Source organism: Zonotrichia leucophrys, chromosome 13, assembly GCF_028769735.1.
Source record: "Zonotrichia leucophrys gambelii isolate GWCS_2022_RI chromosome 13, RI_Zleu_2.0, whole genome shotgun sequence".
NCBI lineage: Eukaryota > Metazoa > Chordata > Aves > Passeriformes > Passerellidae > Zonotrichia > Zonotrichia leucophrys.
The window spans coordinates 14,697,511-14,723,277 of NC_088183.1; the positions used below are offsets into that span (position 1 = coordinate 14,697,511).

The 25,767-nt window shown below is 42.3% G+C and overlaps 1 protein-coding gene and 1 long non-coding RNA gene across 3 annotated transcripts in view; both read left to right on the top strand.

Moving 5' to 3' along the window:
* Positions 1 to 2,708: 2,708 nt before the first annotated feature.
* FOXI1 (forkhead box I1) lies at positions 2,709 to 5,325 on the top strand. Of its 2 annotated transcripts, none has more exons than XM_064725073.1 (2): positions 2,709 to 3,317; positions 4,606 to 5,325. In XM_064725073.1, the coding sequence occupies exons 1-2, from the start codon at positions 2,709 to 2,711 to the stop codon at positions 4,837 to 4,839; spliced, it is 843 nt and encodes a 280-aa protein (XP_064581143.1). In that variant the 3' UTR covers positions 4,840 to 5,325. The 2 variants fall into 2 exon arrangements, with proteins under 2 accessions (XP_064581143.1, XP_064581141.1); XM_064725071.1 differs by having other exon boundaries at positions 2,709 to 3,282; positions 4,286 to 5,325.
* A 5,354-nt stretch (positions 5,326 to 10,679) lies between these two features.
* LOC135453792 (uncharacterized) overlaps positions 10,680 to 25,767 on the top strand; it is a 63,906-nt gene continuing 48,818 nt past the window's right edge. The window contains exons 1-2 of the long non-coding RNA XR_010441944.1: positions 10,680 to 10,724; positions 14,654 to 14,728. This is a non-coding gene — a long non-coding RNA (uncharacterized LOC135453792). The remainder of the gene's footprint in view (positions 10,725 to 14,653; positions 14,729 to 25,767) is intronic.

Here is a 25,767-nt window from a genome sequence, read left to right on the forward strand (position 1 = left end):
GAGCGTGTGCTGCAGTGACCCTGCAGCAGCAAGGTGTGCCCAGAGCACTCACAAAGCGCCTTTTCCTGGCACTGTTTATAGTCTGCTCTGAGTAAATCAGGCCCAGCCAGCTGAAGGGAAATGCTGCTGATGGGATTGTGTCCTGTGCCAGCCCAGCCATGCCAGGGAGGGATCAGACTTTGTCCCCCTTTCACAGCTCCGTGGGCAGCAGCCCAGAGGTGTCTCTGCACCTCCCTGCTGTAAAAGCAGCGCTTGCCATCCTCTCCCTGCTTTTCTGTGGGAGCTCAGGAGGGAGAGCTGGCAGGGCTGGGCATCCCTGGCACAGCACAGCTCGGGCTCACCCTGCCCCATGCCCTGCACACAGGAGTCCTTGGCAGAGGGAATTTTACACACCAGTCTGGCTGCAGCACTAATGGTTTTGCCCTTTGTAAAGCCTGAGCTTTTTTCAAAGCCTGTATTCACTCAGCACCCACTTGAGTGGATTTTTATTTTAACTATGCATGCAGTGCACCTCAGGGAATAAGTATTAAATGTCACTCATCAAAGTCCATGATGCAGTTAGTTGAATTTTTACTTCTTGGAATAAATTTACAAGTTTTTCTTGTTTTCGATAGGTTTTTTGGCAAAAAAATCTAATTTGTTGAGCAGGTCAAAAATGTATTATGTTTACTTTTCTCACTATATTCTGGCTCTTTCGTTAATTGTAGATGTGGTTTTACTTGTGTTTCTTAAATGGTTTATTCTATTCTTCTTCTGTAAATGAAGGGGGGTTATTAACAATATACCAGTATTTTCAGGAATACACATATAATTTTAAAATACATCTATATGTTAGATAGTTAACTAGGAAGCTGTAGGAGATGTTGCTCAAATAGCATTTTGCATGTTTGTAACTCAGATTCTTATGGTGAAAAAGATTATTGAAAATTAGTTGCTTGAAGAGGGAGGCACTCACATTATGAGTTCCTGAAAAATAATTCATTTTCTTTCTTTTTTTTGTCCAAGTTACCTTTTGCACAGCAGTTGTCACTTAGAAAATAAGCCAGTCCCACCTCGATCCACTTAACTGTTGACTGCTTTATGTGTGTCTCTGAACAGGTTATTTAGCATTTACATATTCTGAGCTCTCAGCCATTCAAATTAAAGTAACAGCTTGTTTGTTGTGGTAGAAATGATTTTCTGTGCGGTGAAAGCATGGATTTTTAAAGTAACAGCTGTGGAGCTGCACTTCTGAGCTGGCAGATTGGCTTGCTTTGTCATTCTGTGCTCAATATTTCAGCAGCATTCCCAGTGGAATTTTTGTTTTCATACCTTTCAAAGCACCAATATGGACATGACATTAGTGAATCACTAATTCTTGGGGAGTGGGGAGTCTGGGTGGTTGTGCAACAGCACAAAGGATTAGGGTGAATGTGTGACAAAGCAAAAGGCCTTTGGGACAGCCAGGAATTCAAATCCATGGGTCAAAACTATTTTTTCTGCAGAAATTACAGGACAAGAGCTATCTGGAAGGCTCTGTCATATCATGACCTTCTTTAATTGCATGGATATTAAGGCTGAGGCAAGTTTTAAATGATGTGTGTGTTTAATCACAAGAAAAATATGACTATGAAGGGAACTGCAGCTCTGCCCTAGCTCCAGTGCAGGGTTCATGCAGTAAGAGCTGCCATCCTGAGCCAGGGGTGCTGAGATTGCAGCTCTGCTCTCTCCCCCTTCAGACATGCAGGTGCCATGCAAAGCACCAAGGATTTGTCCAAATCATAAATGGGTTACAGGTTTTTCCTTATTACTTAATTTTAAGGAATCAGCTCTTGTCTGTATAGATACAGATGAAGTTATTGGAACTTGGCTAAGAAGAGCTGTGCTGAACACTCTTGCTGCTTTTCTGTTTGGAAGTTGTGCTGAGAGGTTTTATGAGCTCTCTGTACCAATCCTGCAGCAAAGAGGAAGCAACACATAATGATTCCCCATCTCAGTCCACCACTTTAAGCTCTAAAGAAAGGTTTGATTATTAAGCTTGAAATTTTTTCCTCACAAGATTAATCCTTACTTTAGGGAGTTAATTCCATTTATATCAGTAAGATTACTCACGTGAGTAACCAGCCACAGAATTTGCCTGTAGTACTGTGATTGCCTAGGGGGAAGTACAAGCAAGTCTGCAATTAAAGTTACAAAAGGAAAAGGTTTGACCTTTTCATTTCTTTTTTCTTTTCTTCTTCTTTTTTGTTTTTTAAGTATATATCTCTACTGTTTCATTGACTAGTGACAATGGCTTTTGCATTCTAAGGTATTACTAAGAGCAGCATAAAATGCCTTTTCTTTAAGAAGAAAAAAATAGGAAAAGCTAAAGCTTCACTGTAGAAAGGTAGAAAGAGGAGGATCTCTGAGTTTTAACTTCAAGAAGCCCTAGGCTTTCTCCATGTGCATCACATTAATGGAAAATTCCTTCATTCATTTAAGAAGATAAACAGTTGTAACTTTCACGTTTGGTTGATGTGACATCAATGACTGAGTGGGACTGCCAGCATTCCAAAAAGGATATCGTCCTCATCTGCAGCCACTCAGGGCTGCGGGGTGGAGCCTGCAGCCCGGGCTGAAACATTTACAGGTGCATAAGTACCTAGGGAAGGGCACAGGTGATGCACCTGTCCCGGGAAAGGAGCACGAGCACAGGTGTGTCACAGCTCAGCAGCTGCCTGGCTCAGAGCATGAGCTTCTTTGAGCCCCCATCGCACTCCCCCCCGCGCTGCAGCCCTCAGTTCCCCAACATCGGCCAGGAGCCTCCGGAGATGAACATCTACTACGAGAACTTCTTCCACCCTCAGAACGTCCCCAGCCCCCAGAGGCCAAGCACCTTTGAGACAGCAGATTACAGCAGCACTCCCAATCCTTACCTCTGGCTGAATGGACCTTCCATCACCCCCCCACCGTACCTGCCAGGATCCAACAGCAGCCCCTTCATCCCGCAGTCCTACGGGATGCAGAGGCAGCTCCTGCCCAATGTGCACGGCTTGGGAGGAACTGACCTTGGCTGGCTTCCCCTCCCATCCCAAGAGGAGCTCATGAAGTTGGTGAGACCTCCTTACTCCTACTCTGCCCTCATTGCCATGGCCATCCACGGGGCGCCTGACAAGAGGCTGACTCTGAGCCAGATCTACCAGTACGTGGCTGACAACTTCCCGTTCTACAACAAAAGCAAGGCTGGCTGGCAGAATTCCATCCGGCACAACTTGTCTCTCAACGACTGCTTCAAGAAGGTGCCTCGAGATGAAGATGATCCAGGTATAGCCCTCTCCCCCTTTTCCCCCACCTCTCATTAAACTTGATGAATTTTAAGATACTTAGTGCACTGTAAAGAGCCGTAGTAGCCCAGATACAGGACAGAGACACAGCAGCACTTTGTTTTCAAAAGGCTGAAGTAGAAAGCAGCTGTGCACTGCTGAGGTGTGAATCAGTGCTGCTGTGAGGTCTCTGCAGGGAAGGGAATTCTGTCCTGCCCTGGGTCCCCCTGAGAAAGGATCAATGAGCTGAGCATGAGACTCAGCACACACAGGAACATTTAACTGGGCAAGGCACACTCATGACCCATTTGGTGTAATGCATGACTTGTGTCAAACTTAACTGGGAATTCAAGGGAGGGGGATTTGTCAAAGAAATCCAATGGCTTTGGGGAGTCAGCATTAATTCTCAAGAGGAGAGCAGGGTGCTTTTATTTTGTTTGTTTCAATTAGTGTTTTCCTTGGAATGACACCTCTGCCATTACCAACCCCTTGGCTGGTAGGCTGTCAGATATTCCTTCATTCATGGTTTCATATCAATAGCTGTTAAGAACCATGGAGAACATTAAAAACTCATTGAAATTATTCTGCAGTAGAGGTCAAAAAGTCTAGTTCTGTCTTGTTAGAAACCTATGCTACTCTACTGGATCTGGAGTGGGATCCCAATGTGGGATTTGATTGCTCTCTGCCATAAACTCAGAAGACCAGCTGTATACTGAAAACTTCCCTCACCAAGAAAACAAAACAAAAAGCCCTCCCACTGACTCCACATGTATTTTTGCCTCTGTGAACAGTCAGGACTAAAGGGTAGAACCCAAACTTTAAACTTTTTTTCTGAATTCAACAGACTTGTGCTTTTTGTGACTAAAAATCCATGTGTATTGTTCATGCAATTGTTCTGTTTCTGGGAAATGAGAGAAGCACTGTAAAGCCCTAAATGACTGGGTTTTTTGTTTGTTTGTGTGTTTATTTTTAACCTAAAAGTGTGGGTTTGTTTCCTTGGACAGGAAAAGGGAATTACTGGACTCTGGACCCGAACTGCGAGAAGATGTTTGACAATGGAAACTTTCGCAGGAAGCGGAAGAGGAAGTCTGACATTGAGGCCAGTGCTGCTGCTCTTGCATCGGAGAAATCCGAGGACAGTACCCTGAGTGGCAGCCCCAAAGCTGCAGAGCATCAGGATATCTTGGAAAACTCATCACCTGGGGCTGACAATTCACCTGAGAAGGGATCTCCTCCTCCCTCCTCCAGCAGCCCGTGCCTCAGTAACTTCCTCTCCAGCATGACCGCCTATGTCCATGGCTCCAGCTCGGGGAGCCGCTCAGGGCCCGTGGGACTCAGCTCTGAACCCATTGACAAAATGGGGCAGAACATGGTAGGCTTCAATTCCTACTCCCCACTCTCCAGTATTCCCAGCCATGGTGTGGGAGACTGGTCCAATTCCATGCCTTCCAGTCACCTTGGCCACAGCAACTCGGTGCTCAACCAGTTTAACACTCATTTTTACAGCAGCCTCAGCACAAACAACACCCTGTACTCCAGGGAAGGGACAGAGGTTTAAATGAAGGATTCTAGGACACTGAAGGGTAGTTATTTATGAGAGGAAATGATCCCTGGGCAGGTGATTAGCATTAGCCTCTTGTCTATAGGGCCACACTGCATCCATCTTCCTCCTGACAGCCACAAACTCATTACCCATTACACTGAAACCACAAACACTCCACGTTCAGCAGCTGCACGTGGAAAATCAGGGATGCCAAGAGGAAGAATAGTAAAAAGGTCTCCTCAGACACTGCTTGTACTGCTGCCAACCAGGCAGGCTCCTCCACAGAAGTCCTTGAGAAGTTACAGTTTGCCTTAGGCAGGAGGCTCTTTCTGGTGTGGCATTAACATTGCTGTGCTTTTTAAAGTGATAACAGAAATGTGGTGGTACCTTTAATATCCTATCTTCAGGTATAGGCTGCCTCTACTAAACACTCAGCAAGTTCTTATTTGGCCAAAATCTCCTGAACACTGCAGAATCCATCATAAAAACCACTGTATAGTAACAAACAACACCTGAATGGTGAGTGCTGCTTTGGCTTTCTCTCCTGCCAGTGCAGACCTGTTCTAAAGCCTGACCCCCTTCCAGTCCCAGGGGGAATGTGGCAGTGCAGCAAACTGACAGCATCATGGACACAACAGAAATTTTGAAGCTGCAGGGAAGCATGACAAAATACACTGGAATTGTCTTCTGCTGTTGGATCTTTGTGTTTTCAATTCTAATTACAGGGTCAATTTTATTCCTTACACATGTAAATCTAGCCACATAAGGGAAAGAGGATCTGTCCTGAATATATAAATATATATGTTTAAGACATGTTTTTTTCTAAGAAGAAAACACATTTGTTATATCTTAACTTTCTATGTGAATTATTTTTACTGAATAAAGGGTTTGAATACTGGGGTGGGAGGTGAGGGAAGAAGAAAAGGGAGGTAAGAAGTTTAACTGTCACTGAATTTCAGTTTCAAAGGCTGGATCTTTCAGATTATCAACTGCAGATATTGTAAAAAGTCTCTGTACTGTATTTTTTTTCATTTTGTAAAAGTCCATGTTGTTCGTCTCTGTGTAAATACTAGAAATAATTCTTATTTTTCCTACACTCTACTGTAGCAACAAACATTTCAAAACATAGATGAAGTTTTTTAAACCAAGACTTGAGTTCCAAATTCATGTAGAGTAATATCTCAAAATGGATAAGTAACCCCAGAAGCATTTTTAATAAAGCATTTGTATAGAAGAGTGTGTACTTGTGTTTGTTTCTACTGCACTACTCAAGCCTTTAAAAGTCCCCTGACCTGTGTGACTTGGGCAATTCCTGTGAGGAAGAGCAGGGTGGTGGAGCAGAAGGTCAGATGCTGAGATGACATGGCCAGGCTATCAGCATTTGCATGCCTGGCAAATATAACTGGCTGCTTTTATGCAAAATACTATCACTGAATAAAAATCACCCTTGGAGTTTCCCTGCTGGAGTAAAGTGGTGCCAATCATTTAAATTTCAGAAAGCAGACTGTTTTCACCTGTCAATTAGCCAATATGACTGCAATTTCCCAGCATTCCTATTTATTATTGAATTTCTTTGATGTTTCAAGTTTTCCACTATCAAGGCTGCTCTGACTTTTCCTAGTTTTAGGTCCACTATAATAAATTGCCACTTGGGAGTTGAAGCCTACCTACATTATAACACCTTTGTTCAATAAAAAAAGAAAATGGCCTTCTGGTGGTGTCCTTGTGCCATCTCTGCAAGTTTCTCTCAAGTCAGGCACTTGCTGAGGTCTGAGCTGTAATTCCTGCCCTCACAATCTTCTAACCCTTGCAGAATCTCATCCTGCTGGGTGGGCTGCAAGATTTGTCATGTTTAAACTGAGAAATGTCTTCAGTCCCTGTGTTTATGCTTTGGATTCAGCACACATGTCACAAATTGCCCAGAAATACAGATCCTGTAGAATATATGGTCCACAAACTCAGAGGAATTGTATCCTTTAGGGCTAAAATGGAAAATGTTCCATTATGAACTTAGAGACCAAAAGTGTATTGGGAAAACAGGTGGAAAATAAAGTAAGAATGACATTGCTAAGTGACAGCAGAGAGTAAAAAGCAACTCCTTTGTCACTCAGCACTTGGTTTGACTCTCCTAGTGCCCAATCCCAGATAATAACAAGAACTCCATAGAGATGTGCACAAAACCAAGCGTGTGCCTCATGGCTTCCCAGATGCTGTCAACCCAATGCCACGTTTGGCTTCTGCATGCTGAGCAAGTGCTGCCAAAATTCCATCTCACAAAGGTTTGTTCTCCAGTGTCCTCCCTGAGCACCAAGGAATTGGTTCCCCTGCAGCCACCGAGCTGGCTTGGCACATCAGCTCACCTGGTGGAGCTGCTCCTCGAGGAGGACTGCAAAGATGATTGCAAGCATTGTAATCCTATTTCTCCTCCAAACAGAACTGCTTTGTAATGAAACAAATCTTTGTCTGTATTTTGTGTTTTTCAGAGAGAACTGGTTTAGGTAAGCAGCCATGTCAATGCATTCCTGGAGCTCCTGCACATCTCTGAAGCAGCTGCAGGGAAACTTAGCAGTGATTCTTGTATGAGCAGCACTGCTCTGTCACAGGTAATGCTCCCCCTCCTGAATTTCACCAATATGATCAGTGTAAGAGTTTTGGATGGAAGAGCATCTGGCTTTTAAGGATTTTTTTTGCCTACTATTTTGTTTGTTTGTTTTTAAGTATGCAAATAAAGAAGCCACTAATCTTGGACCTGTAATTAAAATATATTTAAAATATCACTGATATTTATAGACCTATAGTGTGATTAATAAACATGTTTGCTAAACTGCTCAAGAAGAGAGTCTAGGCTCCAAGAACTCTGAATAGATTTCCCTCTTAAAATTCTTATTGATTATTTCATTCTCAGAGTGTGTTTTATGTTGAGATACAGCTGTCTTCACATACCACCATGTTTCATGACTCTGCAATTATTTGTCCCTGGTTTAAATGTTAACCCTTACAGGCTGCTCCTATCTTCCCCACAAACACATCCAGCCCTAAAGTGCCAGAGTAGGTTACCACTTGCTTTCCTTCTGTACCACAGCAGAACTGCAAATAGAAGCTTTCAGGGCAGGCAGCGTGTCTTGACTAATGATTAATGAGTAACGAGTTCCTACGTAAGTCTGAGGTATATTGCTGCAGAATCCCTGGGGCAGCCTCACTGTCACTGACCCCATTAGCAACACTTTCCCTGGGCTCTCACTCCCCAGTTTCCCCCATCTGTGCCCTGGAGTCTGTGACTCTGCAGCCCTGGCTCTAGTGCCAGGCAGAGGAGAGATTTGGTGTTCACAGCAGAGGTCTGGGCACACAGATCCCTTGTACACTGCCAGGGCTGTTCCACCTCATTTTGTGATCAGCTGCAGTCCTGCAGTACCAGGTTCTGTGTAGCTGAGGTCCTTTGTGCCCCAGCAGTCCTGTTGGAGCCCCATCTACAATTCAAGACATTTAAGCCACAAGGTTTAAAGATTTGGGTTTAACTGCAAGGTTCCCAATGCCTGAGCTTCCAGATGATAAACTGATGAGAGCTTAAATGTTACAGCTGGTTCAAAGATGACACCAAGAGGTGTGGTACAGGTATCCCCTGGACAGGAAAATCACATTTCAGGCCTCAGAGTATTTACTTCTCCCATAAACAGCAGTGGGGACTTTGCCAGATTGACTCTGAGTTACAATGCACTAACTTTCTCTCATGAGGGAATACTTTATGAAACTCTTCACTGTTTAGTGGTGTCAATAGTTCCTTTGTTGCTTCATGTGAAAGCATCCCCAGGGGAGGAAAACAAGGAACTTCTTCCCAGTAGGTTTGCCAATTCCTAACACTTCCACTTTGTAGCACTTTGCAGCAATCCTTACAACTCTTTCTTGAGGATTTTAGAAAGAGCTGCCCTGGACCCGTGAGATTGCTTTCCTAAGTAGCACACCTCTGGATCTGTGAGCTATGAACCAAAAGCCTGCTGTACAATTGGAACATGCAGCTCTCCCTGCTTTAAGTGCTGACAGCTGCAAGACTGTGCTGCTGTAGTCCTGGAGGTATTGCTGTTGAATACACCTCAGCTGGTGCTTGCCATGGGCTAGAAACCTGCACAGCTGTCATGCCCTGGACAGAAAGACATTTCAGTTTTTCTCATTTATGCTGAAAGTCTAGTGCTAAGGGGGTGAAGACTGTGATCTACCAAAACAACCCTTCCAAAGTGCATTTGCCCAGTATCCTGCCTGCTGATATTCTGTGCAAATTCATTTTCAGAATACCTCTCCAAAATGAATTTTTACGTGTCATATGTTAGCTAAATTGCAATGCAAATTGTGCTTTACCTTAGCATGGTATTGATTCTTTTTAATCCTAAAGGTGTTCCTCTGCTAATGATTTGCACAAAGTGGATTTACTCTTGTGCAGCACATGATATGCTTTGCTCTTTAAGAAGGAAGTTGAGGCAACTCTAAAAGTGGCCATTCCAGTCCTCTAAAAAGTGCTTTCACTATGTGGCAGCCAGCAGCATTCTTCATGTTAGACATATTTTGATTCTGTAACTGCCCTGAACTACTCCAGCTCCTCTCATTCAATCCTTTGCAGATCTCTCCTGCTGCCTCCTCGCTTCCAGTGATGAGTTCCACTAATTATTTCCTCTTGCTTCTGTTCCACTTCTGATTCCAGAAGGTAAGTAAGGCAGGCAGGCAGTAACAGGTGTTAGCACCAAACTCTGCATGAGGAGCTGTCAGAAGCTCTGCTGTAACTCCATGACACATCAGGAGAGCTTCTGCCAAGTTTGAAATTGTGTGTGGCAGCTGGATCAGTAACACACTTCATCCATCCCTGCAGAGCCCCCAGCTGCAGGAGCAACCTGCCCATAGTGAAATGCTGATACTTTCATGGCAGCACAACACAAACTGGTTGTGCTTTGCCCGGTACCTGAATGATGGAAGCTTCCAGGCACCACATGGAAAGTTGGCTTGTGTCGTCAGGGAAACTTTTTTATACATCCTGCACACAGGTTCACCAGGGCCTCAGAACTTCCCGGGAGTCAGGATGTCCCACACAGCAGTGGAGGTTATTTGGGATGCAGCACAATGACAGGCACAAAGCTGCTCAATTTATCCCCTCTGTTTCCTTTGCAGAGCTGTAGATTTGTGTGAGAAGTCTCAGTAGCACAGCAGAGCAGGGTAATAATACAGCTCAGCAGCTATTTGATGCTGTTATTTGTACAATGTGTTCTGACATGAGCAGCTTATTGTTTGCTAGTTCATGACAAGAGCTTTGTGTATGCAAACTTGCATGCAAATCAGGCATAATTTATTATGCTTCCCTCCAATGAGAGTGGAAGGAGAAAAACCACTGTTTAACTTCAGCAATGCATTTTCCTATGAATAGGGCAGCTATTAAATGATTTATGGAAGGAATGTTAAGAATGCAAGAAGTTCAAAGAAGGTGGAGGGATATCTTTTTCCCTTGTCAGCTGGGAACCTGGCTATTTAATGCAGATAAAGCCATCATCTAACTTGACTTCAGCTCTTGTGCCCATATGATGTACCTGCACTTCCCTGCATCACAAGCAGGGAGATCTCTAATTAGTCTTCCTGTTATTTAAAACACCCAAACCACTTCAACACAATTCTTGCACAGAAGAATAAATGATCAGGGGGTTGATATTTATTCACTCTTGTTGCCTGTTGCTTTGTAGGGATTCCCTGGGCCTGCCACAGCTGAGAACAGTCTTGTTTAGCTCAGGTGTGAGGAATTCTCCTGGACCTACCCCTTAATTTTGCCAGACTGGAGATATCATTTGGCATACTCAGACTTCTTTAACCCCATGAGCTTGCATGATGATTTCTCCTTCTGCAGTGAAATAGGTATCATTTTCACAGAGGTGAGAATTTTAGATTTTTTCTAATGATATTACACATTTTAATAGGAAATAGCTTAATGAAAAATTGTACCCAGATGACTTAACATTAATATTAATAAGCTGGCCTTATCACATATCTTTAATTTAAATTGAGTAGATGTACTTTAATGAGTGGTAGAGGTACCATAAAATGGATATTATTTTTCATTTAATTTTATGGAATTTATTTCTATGCAATCCATCAGGCAAACAATGCAAACATGCATGGTAAAAGAGACATAAATATCCTCATGTGGACTAAATACTACTTAGAACTATGGTGAACAAATATGTATCCTGCATGCAAAGGCAAGCATTGAAAACTATTGTTTCCTGGGATGCTACTAATCCTTACTAATTCCTATTGAATATTTAATCTCTCTCCCTCTCCATAACAGGAAATTCTAGAGCAACATTTATCTGACACTTTTCTTGTAACCTACAGAAAAGTTGCTGGGGTGTTACAGGGTCAGTCTTGTGTGCTGTAAAATCACAGGTTCTCAGAAATTGCACACTTAGGTCATTGTTTTTCCCTTGGCACTGAAGCCTCCCCCATTCATGCACCACAGCAGACAGAACTGTGCTTTGCACTGAGACTTTCATGATTTCTGTCACTGACACGTGGCCTCCTTAGTGGTCAGGCAATGGTCACTTCTTATTTGGTGTAAGCTAAATTTCCTTGATCCCAGATTTGTTCTAAGGAAAAATGCAAAGCTTACAGAAGCTGAACTTTTTCCCAGGAGCACAAAGTCATCTCCTGTTCTGTTTGGAAGTAGTAAATTTGAATTAAATTCTGGCTAGTTACAGAGCAAGATTGTTTTTTCATTTGGATTTATCTCACCTTGTCTCCATGCACCTTCAGTAGACATGTGCCAAAAAATGGGACATGCTCTGCAAGATGTGCGCATGCAGAGCAGTCACTGTTTTCTTGCTATGTGTATCCTTCAAGATCTTTATGAGTATCTTAAGATCTGTTCTCTGTTGTGTGTTTATGTGCCTCCTTTAAGATCTGTTATGTGTATCTTCAAGATTCATTTTGATAGAAAATAGATGCAGCCAAAAAACATATAATTGCCTCTCCTCAAGCAAGAATAAGACAAAGTAAGTCTCCTGCAGGTTTACTTGTAATATGCTTTTTCCAGTTTTCATATAGTGTGTTGTTTAAAGCAAATACTGTAAATTCAATTGATTTTTTGATGTTAGCATTGATTCAAATATTGTAACTTTATGCAATTTTTGAAGACAGTATTTATGCAAATAAATATGCAAAGAGGCCAGGTCTTTTATCCCCTGGCAAGTTAGTAAGGTAACCCCTAAAGGCTGAAAGTCCTCAGACCACTGCCAATCAGGACATGTTTTGCCCTCTATCAAAGTATTTAACATTCCTAGCCCTGCACAGAAGGGAAAAAATAAGGTCATAGCTGTGGAAAAATCTGTTGATCATAACTGATAATATGAAAATGAAGCAGTCAAGCAGGCTGTGGACAGCACAGGTCAGGTCTACTTACACAAAAGCAAAGTTAGAAGTGCAGTGATAGAAACGTGAACATTCTGGAACATGAATGAAACAGAAGCCACCAGTTGTGGTCAGGTTAATCCTTTAATGCTGCTGGTATTTCCTTGTGCCATGTGGGACAGGTGATGGCTGGAGTGTCCTGTTATCCCAAACACAGGGGAGCAACACCAACAAATGGGACAGAGAAAGGGCTGAACTAAACCCTGCAGGGTGGACAGCAAACAAAAACTCTGCAACTTGAGTACTTTCCAAGTTTAGGGGGTTTTGACACAAGTGAAAGCAGAAGTACTAACTCCTGCAAATTTTGAACTTCAGTGTCACAGTGGTTTCTGCACAGCTGTGAGAGTTCCTGGGGTGCTTGGGGTATCATTGTCCTTATCTATGTCATCCAACAGTGAAGCTGTCTGCTTAATGACACATTTTTACTATATATTTCTTGAGATTATTCATCTGCTAACTAGTTTGAGTTTGCAGATTATATTTGTAAAGGAAATTTTCATCTAAACTTTATTTTAAAAGTTTTATGTTAGATTTCAGTGGACAGTTGTATGGACAAAACACACAGGTCTGTGTACTGTGTGCAAATAATTCTGGAGATATGTACAGGCTGGATTTTAATAATATCACGTAAATCAAGTGCTAACCTTTAAATACTCCTGAAGTTCTGTGAAAATTAAATTTTAAGCCCTGCTATATTGCCTCAAAATTGTGCTTGTTGAACTTAATGTTTTTCCAGTAAGGAAGAAACAACCCAAAACAAAAAGCAAGAGTGATCTGTATTTTATCCTGAATGCACTGACTGCTTCACATACTCCTATAATGAGCTGGAGGGTTTAATGGCAGGAGCAGTACTCTGTGGAGCAAGCATGAAACTAAACAGACAGGGACTGGGAAATCACTCTGAAATTACTTAAACTAAAATTGCCACCAAGGTTTCTGTCACAAACCTTTATCCATGGTCTCACATAATTTCAGACTCATTCTGTATTTGGGTAACTGCCCTATGGGACACTTTCATCACATCTTCCAAGAGAAAAAAAATATGGAAATTTCAAGCAGTTTCAAATCATCAGAAGTTTTAAAAATAAGTGTGTGTTAGGAGGAGGGAGATGGGCTTTGTTATATAAATTTCAATGGTGCTTCTTGCTCACTATTTTTTCCACAGTTGAACTGACACTGAATCAGGTTCACACCTGAAATGAGAGCAGTGAGCACTCGAGATTCACTCTGACCCCTGGGTCTTTGCAAGCTTTAACCTCACACTGCAGATGCACACTGGGGCTGGAAAGGAGACACAGGCACTTTGGACCTGACAGTTATTTTACAAGAATGGGATAATTACATTGATAGAACAGAGAAAATGAGCCCTGCACAAATTAACAATCAAAATTAAATGCACGTGTAATTAAACACAAACAAGGGAACTGCCCAGTTTTAAAGGTTGCTTATAAAACTGCACCAGAGTTCGTGTAAAGGGCCAGAATTTACTGCTTTTGCCAATTGCTGGCAATTAACTCTCAGTGTAGCTAAAGCTGCATTACAATTTTCAAGTCAATGTATCTGCTTGTACCTTGCAGTGAAATAATGACATCCACTTCTGCTGGTTGAAATTTCTGCAGGGCTCCAGAGCCTGGGGAGCTGCAGAGTTTCACTGATTGTATTTGTTGCAGGTTAAACTCAGGTGGAGAATGTCTGCTCCTGCTGCAATCATTCAAATGGCACTCAGCTGTGTCTCCAGATGGATGGAACGCACTGTCATAACTACAGCACCTAACTGAAAGCACCCTCTGATCAATAATATGATTCCTTTACTTCCACCCTTCAAAAGAAAATGAGATCCTCCTTCTTTAAATTACTCTTTAAAAGGAAAATGTACCTGAAAACCAGTTTTTCATCACAGGGTTCTTGAACTACTTTTTGCTCACACTTAAAGCATAGGAGAAATTTGTCTGATGCTCAAAATGACCTCCTGAAAAATCTGCCAGAAGTTCCAGGTTTTCAGCTGCTTTTTTCAGTTATTTAATTTTGAAACACTGAAAAAGCCACTCTTCACTTTTGAAATCTATCATCAGTCTGTACTTTCCTGCCAGGAGAGAGTGGGAAAAGACATCATGAGACTGTAACAGCCATTTCCTGTGCTCTCACAATGCCCTGACCACAACAGAATAGAGGATTTATGCATCCTACGTGTCTCGCCCAAGTTTAAAATCTTATGGATTCTGTCTGAAACAAGGAGCAAACAAATGGCAGAAACTCAGGGGAAGATCGAATCCATTTTCCACATACAGTGAAAAAACAAAGGCCATTTAATAAAGCCCAACATTCAGCTCTTTTGCCCATGCACACAAGCTTTTTCTTAGCATCTTACTAAATTATTTGTTTGCTTGTTTTCCAGGGGAACCTGCCTGGCTGGAACTGAGGGGGACTGAAGCAAGAGGTGTTCTGAATGTGGCAGCACAGCTCAATTAAGGTAAGGAAATCCACAGAAGTCCATTTGCCTGATAAAGCTGCAGTGGCAACAATTAATCTCTCACAGCAATTATAGTTACAGGAATTGGCTCTACAAACTTGGGGCTGTGTCTGCTTTATGCTTACATTTGAACACTGCTAATATGTGACAGAGAATAATTCTGTGTGCATTAAATGCACACTGATGTCTTCCTTTGTGCCCAGTGTATGTTTGGCTTCCAAAGGAAGGAAAATGCATTATAAAACTGTCTTCATTATGTTTTCCTGTAAAGTGCCAGCTTCCTGAAAATCCTGCATGTATTTGCATTTAGTTCATTTGGAAACTGAGGTTTGGAATGAATGGACATATCTGAGGTGAGGCAGTAAGTTGGTGTTACAAATGAGAGTGTTTGAGATCACTTTAAAAAAAATCTGGCAAGGGTATGAGCAGAAGTTAGATTTGTCCCTTTTAAGAGGCTTTAAAATCCCTTCCCCTTTATGCTGCATAGCAGGGTTACCATGACAGCTGACAGTCACTGAGAGGACAAGGACACAGCACACCTGGGTTATTGTCAGCCTGGCTAGAAATTGTAACTCTGCAGTTCCCTGTCCTGCAATCAAAGGTCCTGGTGGAAACACCATCATCCCTCTTTGCCCTGCACCCCATACCCTGTGCATGTGATTACATCTCACAGCTTGTAATTATCTCCTTGGTGCAGCCCCCAAGGAACAACAAGCCCTCCTTACCTTCCTGCACAAAGGAGTTAACACACATTGCCACTGAACAGACCTAGTTCAGCTGAATTGTTGTGGCTTTAAAATAAAAAAGAATTAAAATAGCAGGACTTGATGACAAAACTATGTGTGTATTATATATATTTTATCCTTATTATCCAGATTTTTTGACTCAGCAGGAGCTGTCTTCTCTTTAACTTCATACATCTATCATTATTTAGGCAGAAAAAACCTCTCAGAATGGACCAGAATTTTAAGAGCCCTGATCATTCTGCAGTTTCTTCTGATTAGTGCTGGTAACCAGGTGTATCCTACACCTGCCATGGTATAAAAGGTGATCTTTACAAGAAATATAGTTCTTAATTCAGCATGCATCACCTGGTAGTTGTAAGAGAAACCCAGACAAGCTATATGGAATAGCTAAACCCTGTTAGGACATTACTCACATGTTCATGATGCACATTTACACAGAGGTTTTCCAGTGCTGAGCTGGTGATACAAATGTAAATGCATTTCCCATCGTCTGAGGCATTTAGTTTGTGACTGCACTAACTCTGTTGCCCTGCTGTTTGTGACACTTCTGCAAGAGATGATCATGTGAGCACCAGCAAGTGATAACACTGTAAATAGAAACAAAATAACTTTATATACCACTTCAGACATACTGCATGAAACCTAAGAATCCAAGCATAAAAAGATAGGATCATGCATATTAATGGTCTTAGAATGCTGAAAATTACAGTGAAGCATGCAGAATTACACAGTATGCATTATTTTCATTTTGAAAACCTCTTTCTAAATTTGTAAAGTTGTCTGCTTAGAATCTTTTAATCAGTTTGATATTGACTGAATCACCAAAAAACATTCTGAAGTTAGTATTTGTTATGCTCAGTTTTACTTTGTTTCCTTTTTTTCTCCAGAAGGCATATTTGAATTGAAATTATTTTGGGGATTAAAACTTCTGACTTACTCAGAATAGTGTGCAAAGAAGCACCTGATATCCCAATCCCATATATTCTGGTAATGGAAAGGGAGCATGTATGGAAAGGGGTTTCATGGTGTCCAAAGACATGAACAGAGGAGCAAACTCTTGCACACCTATCAAATATTTTAGATATTTTGTTTCAAGGGTGATGTGACAGTCCTGAAATTACCTCATAAAATCCTGAGCAGTTTGAGACAATGTGGAACAGGAGCAGTAGAATGCAGCAGTAGCTGGTCTCTGTGGTGGTAAATTCTGACTCTAGAAGGGAAAACAAGGAAAAGAAATATGTGTTAATAGGAATTTAGATAGAAAGTTTTTCTGGGAAATGACATGACCCAGTAATGTACAGAAAAAAAAATAGAAATAGTTGTTTTCATAAAACCATCAGAAAAATATCATGTTCAATATACTGTAGGGATCTATATAATAAGGAATTAACTAGAAAATCATAAGAAAAAGTATTATTTTAATCATTTTCATTTGCATATTGAAAAATAGCCCAGTTTTTCTTTTAATTGCTTATATTATGTTAAACAGTACCCACAAGAAATGTCAGTGCTGTTGAAAAGCAACCCATAAAGTTTTACTCTAATGTCACACATGGGTAAATGATTGGTAAATCAGTTAAAAAATTGGCAAAAGCCAGATCAGAATCCAACGCAAACCACAATTCTTGGGGGGAAAAAAATCATAGATCTATGTTTATAATATTTAACAATAAAATTTACAGCCCTGTTATCTGCCAGTTATGCAAAAACAAACACTTGTGCAGGAGGAGTGTGCCATGTGTTTATACATAAACAAATGGCCTAATCCTGCCCTAGGGCACTGCAGTGCTGCAGCACACACAGATAGCGTGGGCTGAGAGAAACCAGCCAGGCCAGGAGAGAGCTGATTTGTCCCAAGCACCTAAAGGGAATGCAAGGTGAAGTTCCAGGCACAGCTCGAGTTCAATCTAGGAGCAGACTGCTGCCTGGGCACAGAGCAGAGCCCAGGAGCCAGGAAAGCAAAACTCAGCTTGCCCAAGTCAGGAGAGCAGAGCTCTGAGCCTGCCCAAGCCAGGAGAGCAGAGCTCTGAGCCTGCCCAAGCCAGGAGAGCAGAGCTCTGAGCCTGCCCAAGTCCGGACAGCAGAGCTCTGAGCCTGCCCAAGCCAGGACAGCAGAGCCCTGAGCCTGCCCAAGCCAGGACAGCAGAGCCCTGAGCCTGCCCAAGTCCGGACAGCAGAGCTCTGAGCCTGCCCAAGCCAGGATAGCAGAGCCCTGAGCCTGCCCAAGCCCGGACAGCAGAGCCCTGAGCCTGCCCAAGCCCGGACAGCAGAGCCCTGAGCCTGCCCAAGCCAGGACAGCAGAGCTCTGAGCCTGCCCAAGCCAGGACAGCAGAGCTCTGAGCCTGCCCAAGCCAGGAGAGCAGGATTCTGAGCTTGCCCCAAGCCAGGAGAGCAGGATTCTGAGCTTGCCCCAAGCCAGGAGAGCAGAGATCTGAGCTTGCCCAAGCCAGGAGAGCAGAGATCTGAGCTTGCCCAAGCCAGGACAGCAGAGCCCTGAGCCTGCCCAAGCCCGGACAGCAGAGCTCTGAGCCTGCCCAAGCCAGGAGAGCAGAGATCTGAGCCTGCCCCAAGCCAGGAGAGCAGAGCTCTGAGCCTGCCCAAGCCATGGCAGCTCTGTCCCAGGAGAGCTCCATGACACCTGCACAGCCCCCAGCCAGCAGCAGAGCAGACATTGGCTCTGTGCTCCTTCCCTGGCTGTCACTGCTGTAGCAGGGACTTTTTGTGTCAGGTTCCAGCACTGAGGGGAGCTCACTCATCAGGCATGCTACTCTGATCCAGGGAATACTGTCTCTGGGATCTCCCATAAAATAGAAAGAGGCATAGGTCATACAAGGTTCTGTGTTACTGATACTCCTCTGGAAAGTTGTTTCATGTCATTCATTAAATGTGGAACATAATTTATACTCTGCATACTATCCTCAAGCTGCATTTTTCAACATAATAGATAATTCTTGCAGTTTCCTTTTCTGGTCATATCTAGGGAGTCTGATAATGAAATATAAATTAAGTATTTACTTGCTGTCAGGCTGCTTTCCTTTCCTCATCTGGTACAGAGGAAACTGAGTCCAAGGAGTGTAACAGTTCTGTGAAAGCTTGAAAGAGTCGCAGCAGTCTGAGTTTGCCTTCACTAGAGAGGAGGCTGTCTCTGAGATGAATTTTGAGATTTGGGGTGGGCCAGGTGAGTTTTGCCATACAAGAAGCTGTAAGGAGACAGGGCAGCAGTAAAGAACTAGGAAGTTGCATCCTTCCTGCAGAGCAAATCCACAGATTTGCTTCCTGTGCTGATCAAAGAGGCTGATGGCCTTACCTTGCACACAGGAGGCAGCCAGTAATCCTCATAAAGATTATATCACAAGCTTCTTCTGCAGGGTGTAGAAAACTTTGATTAAAAGCCCATCTTTATGGTGAAAATTAGCCCCTTGGTAGAAGTTATCAGACAGGCCAAGGTAATCTAGGCCTTAATCAAAACAGTAGTCCGTTGCATTAAGGCACGTCAAAGATTATTTCAGAGCTATAAAAAGTGACTCATTTGGGTCATTATGTATCTGAGATACGTTGTGCCCATGCAACAAGGTACACTATAAGTTTGCTTTTATTATGTGGCAGAACTCGATGCATTTTTTTGGTTGGGTGTGGGAGGGTTTTTTAGTGGTGGTCTTTTCACCTTGTGTCATTGCCATCCTTGATGTGGCAACATAAAGGACACACCATCTTTAGCTCTAAAAGCTTTTTTTTCAGCTAGAACCAGAAAGAACCTTTACCTAAAACCAGGACTAAAGAGGAGAAATGGGTCACTAATTGTACTTGCGAAAAACTTCATGAAGCTCAGTGTCTAAGGCAGTGGCTCTACTTTAAATGAGGTCACAATGGCAGTTCAATATTGTGGGATTTAATGAAAAGACAAAGTGCTTTTTTATTGTGATACTGTTTGGAGGACTGATTTTTCTGCTCTTGTTCAGCATGCATGGTTTTTTAGTGGGTTGACTTCTTCAAGGGAAATCAAACCTGGCCCAATGTATGTCCAATTTCCCAAAGTATTGATAACTCCTCTCCAGTTAGTTTTAACCCAGTCAGTCTTTGGAACCCCATCTCCTCCATCACCAGTTACAGGAGGGCACAGAGGGACAGTCAATAAGAATTTTATTTAGAAGCTACAGATTTTTATTTTAAAGCTACAGTCACTAAGAATTTTATTCAGAAAAATTCTAGGTAGAATAGAATTCTAAGATAGAACACAGAAATGGCAGACATGCTGACAATTGCTAAACAGTTGGGGTTTTTCTAATACATTGTTCAATTTAGGTAGGGCAGGAACAGCTGTTTCTCTCTGCAAATGCTTGACTTTTGTGGAGGAATGCTGAAGGAAGACATTCATCTAAATTATAAATAAATCAGTATTTCAGCAAAGGATAGTGTGACTTCAAAATGTTTAGACCTAAGCAACAGATGGTGAGGCTGCTGCAGATCAGGTGTCACAAGAGAAATCACTGGCTGATGACTTCCTCCTGGTCCTTTTCACTGATTTGCCTTAAGCCCAAGTGTCTTGCTGCTTTTATTTTAACTCTTATTTATTTCAATCTTCCAGCCTTGAAACTCCAGTTTTTAACCCATGGTTTTAATTCTACTACTGATATTATCAGTCAATAAACAAAACACAGTTGTCTCCTGAAAAAAGGAGATTCCTCACTTGCCATTCTGAAGAATGTAAAAGTAAATTGCTTCCCCCTGAAGCTAAGCAGATACTTGGAAGACAATTCTGCATCAAAAAGCTGGAATTGAAAGTTAGAATTAAGCTCATCACAGTCTCTTCTTTCTGTCTTTTCTAAATATCACTTTAGAAATATATCCTGAGAGTTGTTACAGACAGATGCCACCTCTAATCTTCTTTTAGCCAGATTACTAAAACATAAGCTCTTCTTCTTTCTGCCATGAATAGGGACAACTTATGGGAGCTCAAACACTGAGTGCCTCAGGAATGAGTTGGATAATTTATAGAGCAGTAGAGTAAGAACAATAAAATACTAAAACAATATTTTAACAAAAGGTTGGCATCAAGTTTTAAGTAGGTATGTTGTGCACCATACTTTTAAAACAAGACAAAACATAAAATTAAATAATGTAGGGAAGATAGGGGAGCTAGATAACTGTTGAAAAGTGAGTGGTAATGTGGTGGACAGGGATAGCAAGCAAAGGATGCAGGATGAAGTATATAACTTCAATTGCTGCCTACTTAGGAACTGAAATAGACAGTTAAACCTGTAATACCCATATAAGAATTTGTATTGAGTGTGTCATGTAATGAAAAGCAATACTTTCATTAATGCTTCTTCATTATTAACATTTTTAATCTGTCATTCATACACACTGTACACTTAGTCATTGTCTGCCAGTTATTGTAAACAGCAAACCTTCGCTGGCTTTAAATTAAAATTGCTTCCTAATTACTGTTTATTGCACAGGAACAAAATGCTACATTTTATGTTATTCTCAACAGGACCTCTAAAGCTCAGTTGGAGATAAGCAGTAAACACAGAAGCATTGTCATAAATCACATTTTTGCATATAATTACAATATGCCTGTAAAAGTGAAATTTCAGCTATTCCCCTGTTACCAACCAGCTCTGGTCTAGGAATTGATTCAGCTCCACTGCAGAGTTTCCACACACCATTTGCTTCAGCAGCTCAGATTTCCTTCATTTCCATACCATGAACAATTCACACCATTTTACATATTAAGTCTGCCTATATTTTCCTGCATTTGACATTATGTGATGAAGGAAGTCCAGTCCCTCCCTTCCAGCCTAGATCACACTTGCTGCCCTTCATAATGTCCTTTCAGGGAAAACTCCTTTTTCCAGCAGGATCCCTGCATTCATTTTTAATCTGTTTGTTCTCCACTCAGTATTTCTACTCCAGCAAGCTGGATTACAGCTGCTGAGTTAGTGAATTTTGTTTGCATGAAGGCAAAATGATGAGGTTGTGCTAAAGAACACCAGTAAAACAAAACAGTGAATGTTTATATATGAAATTGACATTTCTGTATTTATGAATGGACATGTGTCTATTTACGAAATTGACAAGTGTGTGAAAAAGATTTGATTCCTTGAAAAAGCTTCTCTTTTTCAAAGCCCACCAGTCTGGTCTGTGTATTTGTGATCAAAAGCATAGAATTTTTTTTTCTTAGGTCAAACATGAGAAACTAAAAAGAGCAACCTAGGTTGTACCAAGATGAATCATTAATTTTATAAAACCTGACACAGCTCATTCTTGGTTATGACAGAAAATGGATGAAGCACTGCATAGGCTGGAAAGTACATACTTTTTTCCTCTTTTTTTTTTTTTTTGAGAGAGAGAGAGATATAAAAATCTGTAAAAATCAGCCTGCTAAACTGAATTCCAAGAAAAACCCTTCAAGCATGCTAGTAAATATGTATCTTTCAAATGGCAATAAACTTCAGGGTGAGAGCCACAGTTAACCTGAACTTGCCAGGTACAAAAAGCCGTGCCAAATCAGTCTAACAGATTCCCTTGGCAGAGCAGCATTGCCACAGCACAGGCAGGAGTGACAGGGCCAGCACAGGGCTGTGGGACCGCAGGGGCCGGGAGGGACATCGGAGGCTGGAGGTGGGAATGAAGGAGGACAGGTAATGCGGGGCACTGCAAACAGAGGCTGAACCCTCAGAACAAATAACCTCTCGTATATGTGTGTGGGGGCAAAATAAGAGTAGCAAACACCTCGAAGAAATTTCAAGGAAGGTTCTGGTATCTCTGTCACGGTAGCTTTAAAGCAAAGTCAGACCAAGAGCCGGCCGAGACCGTGGTGTGGGTCGCCCTTTCCCGGCGTGTGTCCCCCTTTCCCGGCGTGTGTCCCCCTTTCCCGGCGTGTGTTCCCGTTTCCCGGTGTGTGTCCCCTTTCCCTGTGTGTGTCCCCTGCGGCCGCCGGAGCTGAGAGCCCCCAGAGGAGCCGCAGCCCCATGGGAGCCCCCATGAGGAGCCGCCATGGGCCCGGCCCTGCCCTCAGCGCTGCCGCTGAGCCCCCACAGCGATGCGCCCTTCCCGCCCGTTCCGGCTCCGAGCCGCGGCGGTGCCCGGGCCCTCGGTGTCCCCAGTGTCCCCGCTGTCCCTCATCCCGTGTCCGGAGCAGGAGGAGCACCCCCAGCCTATGGCGAGGTACAGACCCGGTCCTGCCCCTCAGCAGCTCCCCTAGCTCACAGAGAGTGGCTCGCTGAGGGAACGCGGCGGTTCTGGCTGCCGGGTAAAAAAGCAGCCTGGAGGAGGGGAAGGAAAGGATGGCGGTGCCGCTGGGCAGATGATGAGCAGCACAACACTGGGCTGTTGAAAAATCTAGATTTTTCTAGATATGCCCGAGCTGCTTCTGCTTTGCCCTCCTGCTCCTTCAGGGCCGGTGTTTCCCCGCGGGTCAGGAGCGCTGTCCCTGCTCCCCTCACAAACCCAAGGGTCAATTCCAGCCCTGGCCAAACCCTCAGCTCTTCCCCTGCTCCGGGCACTTCACGCTATAGATTTGTACTCTTTTAACATTATCCTGTTCCTACAAAATTAATGAAACGTTTGAATTATTCACTGTTCAGTTTTAGCAAACAAGAGTGAGCAAAACTGGGGCTTTACTCTGAGGGAGTTTACGTGGACTTGAGTTGTGCTTTTCAGGTGCAGAATTTGATGTTGTTTTTAAACAAAAGCTAAAAATCTTGGCTTTTAGAGCTTGACTGTATCTCTCTGCTTTTCAGAGCTCCTGGTTTGAATTTAGATCACAAATCTTGGTACAAAACAGCTTCACAGGCTGCAGTGACAGCTCTCAAACCTGAGAAACCAGAAATAATTTAAACTGAAATTCATTATCCAAACCATTGTTTTATAGGAATCTCAGTACTCTCAGTCTGCACAAGCCAGATAGTTTGAAAACTAAACAAGAAAAAACCAAACCAAACTAGCAAAAATTCAAATCAAAACAAACAAAACCTGAACCAACCAACCAATCAAAACCGAAGCAAAAACACAAGCAACAAGAATTCCTCATATTTTACAGCCTTGTCACCCACAGCACTGTGGTAAGGGTAAGAGAGCAGAGAGTTCAGCATTTTATAACATGGGAAAATGAATAGTAAGGTATATTTCCCTCTCTTACACCTTGTGCTATTTCAATATTAATTACTAGCAAGTAAAGCAGTCATTACTTGAGCTATATTGTTAGATCTTAATATACCTACTAAAAAAGCATAACAATGCACTAGACCTTTTTCATTTTTGATGCAAGGCAAATGGACATCTTCTGTAATGCCACACTCCCAAAAGGTAAAGCAATTTGTTACATTGGAAGGATCATGTCAGTGGCTGTGAAAGGGCACTGCTGCAGATCATTTTCTGCTGAGGGGATGAGCAGCAAGTTCCAGGGTGTTCCTCTGTCTTACACAGCTCTGAGATATGGTGTCTAACATAAATTAAGTACTTCAGCCTCCTTTCTCATTGCCAGGGCCAGTCTCTGAGAGTCTGGAAGGATGATTGTCTGGATTTTAAAAAAAAAAAAAAAAACCAGCTTAAATTCCGTTAAGCTTTTGTAAAACTTTGGATTGCAAATGAGGAGATGATGGTGCAGCCCTGGAAGTCTGCTGCATTTCATTTCAAAAACTGTTAAATGAGAGCATTTCAAACATTTTTGAAATGAGATGCAGTTTCTGAGCTCCAGGCTTAGTTATTTCACAAACTCTTTCCCTTCTGTGAAGTCTTAAAGCCAAACATGCTTGGAGAAGCCCTGAGAATTGAAACTTCTGTGGCAATCCACAGAACTGAAGAATTCAGATATGGATGTATTTATCAATTTCTTTTCCTCTACAGCCACCCTTTGTGTTCAGAAAGGCATAAATTTAATGCATTGTGCCCATAAGCAGTGACAAATGTTTCAATACAAGATTGAGGGTACAAATGTAGTATTTCATATAGTGATCAAATACTGTAAGTGTGATTTAATCTCAGTTTTGATGGGGTATTCAGGGAAATGGGGTTTTATGTAATAAGCTTTTTCCTTTAACATTAATAATGAGGCTTAGATTTGTGAATTGAGGAGGCAGGTTTCCTGAAATATTTATGTGTACATGTTGTGCCCACGTTCGTTTCTCAGTGTGAATGCAGCAGCATTTTCACTGCTGGTAGCCAAAAGGATTTCTTGATTTCCTTCCTGTACTGGGGTGCTAAACAGAATTCCAGATCAGAGCCTTTGTGTATGACAACTCCCAGAGAACAAATCTGAGCTTCAGTTTTCATCTGTCCATCCAGAAAAATAGAAAATCATAGAAAATATGTACATTTCAAGTAGGTGAAGTGTGTGGGAGCTATTCTTGATGGTTTTTCTCCATTTTTTCAGCCATTGACACATCCTGCTTGCCCTCAGAGAACATAATTTCCAGCAATTCATTTCATCCACCTCTCCCTTTATGATTTCTTCCCTTCTCCTTTTCTCTCCCTTGTGATAAACACAGGTATAGCCACACTCTAAAAAGAACCCAGCAAACAGAGAACAAACTCTTGAGACCAAAACTTGGAAACTGGGCTTTGTAAATTATGAAAGAATAATAATACAGTTTCATGATTGTGATGGAGTAATTATTGGGAAAGAGTGATAAAAGGGAAAAAAAGGGCTGAAACATCACCTAGAAAATAAAAAGCTGTAATAATTTGGTTTGAAAAGGAGATTTTGTGTGTAAGAATTAAGATTTTCAGCAGAATTCTTTCAGAACAAGTATTTCGTTTTAATTATCGGGATGGTACCTTGGTTAATGGCATTCTTTGAATTCTTCAGTGGCTGTGAAATGCTGAGGCCTTATGAAGGCAGAACATAGAGAAACAGAGGCCACAGGAGATGAGCACGCTTTCCCAATTTCCCAAATTAAATGTTCCAGGCGTGCACATTGCTGGTTTTCAGCGCTGAGGTGTGTTGCTCGTTGAAGGAGCACAATGGGTGTTTATGGAGATGCAGTGGGGCATTCAGGGGTGTAGCCAATCCCCTCGGGCTGGGGCTGTGCTGATCCAGCAGCCCCTGAGCCTGCTCCTCGTGCCCACTCCTGCTGCTCTGGGAGTGCTTCTCATGGCATTGCCTTGGCTACAGCTTTATGCTTTAAAGTTTAGCAAAAAAATAAACAGAAGGTATTTCTAAACCTACACTAAAAGTGCTGTGCTTGGAGAGGCAGCAGCAATTCACTTCATATTTTCAACTAATTTAGCTCTTTAAAAATTTGTGTCTAACTCCAGTCTTGGTTCAGAGAAGGGAGGATATTCAGTGTG

Coding starts and splice junctions, on each gene's coding strand:
- FOXI1 (XM_064725071.1), top strand. CDS start 2,709: ATGAGCTTCTTTGAGCCCCCATCGCACTCCCCCCCGCGCTGCAGCCCT. Junction 3,283..4,285: donor TCGAGATGAAGATGATCCAG/GTATAGCCCTCT, acceptor TTCCTTGGACAG/GAAAAGGGAATTACTGGACT.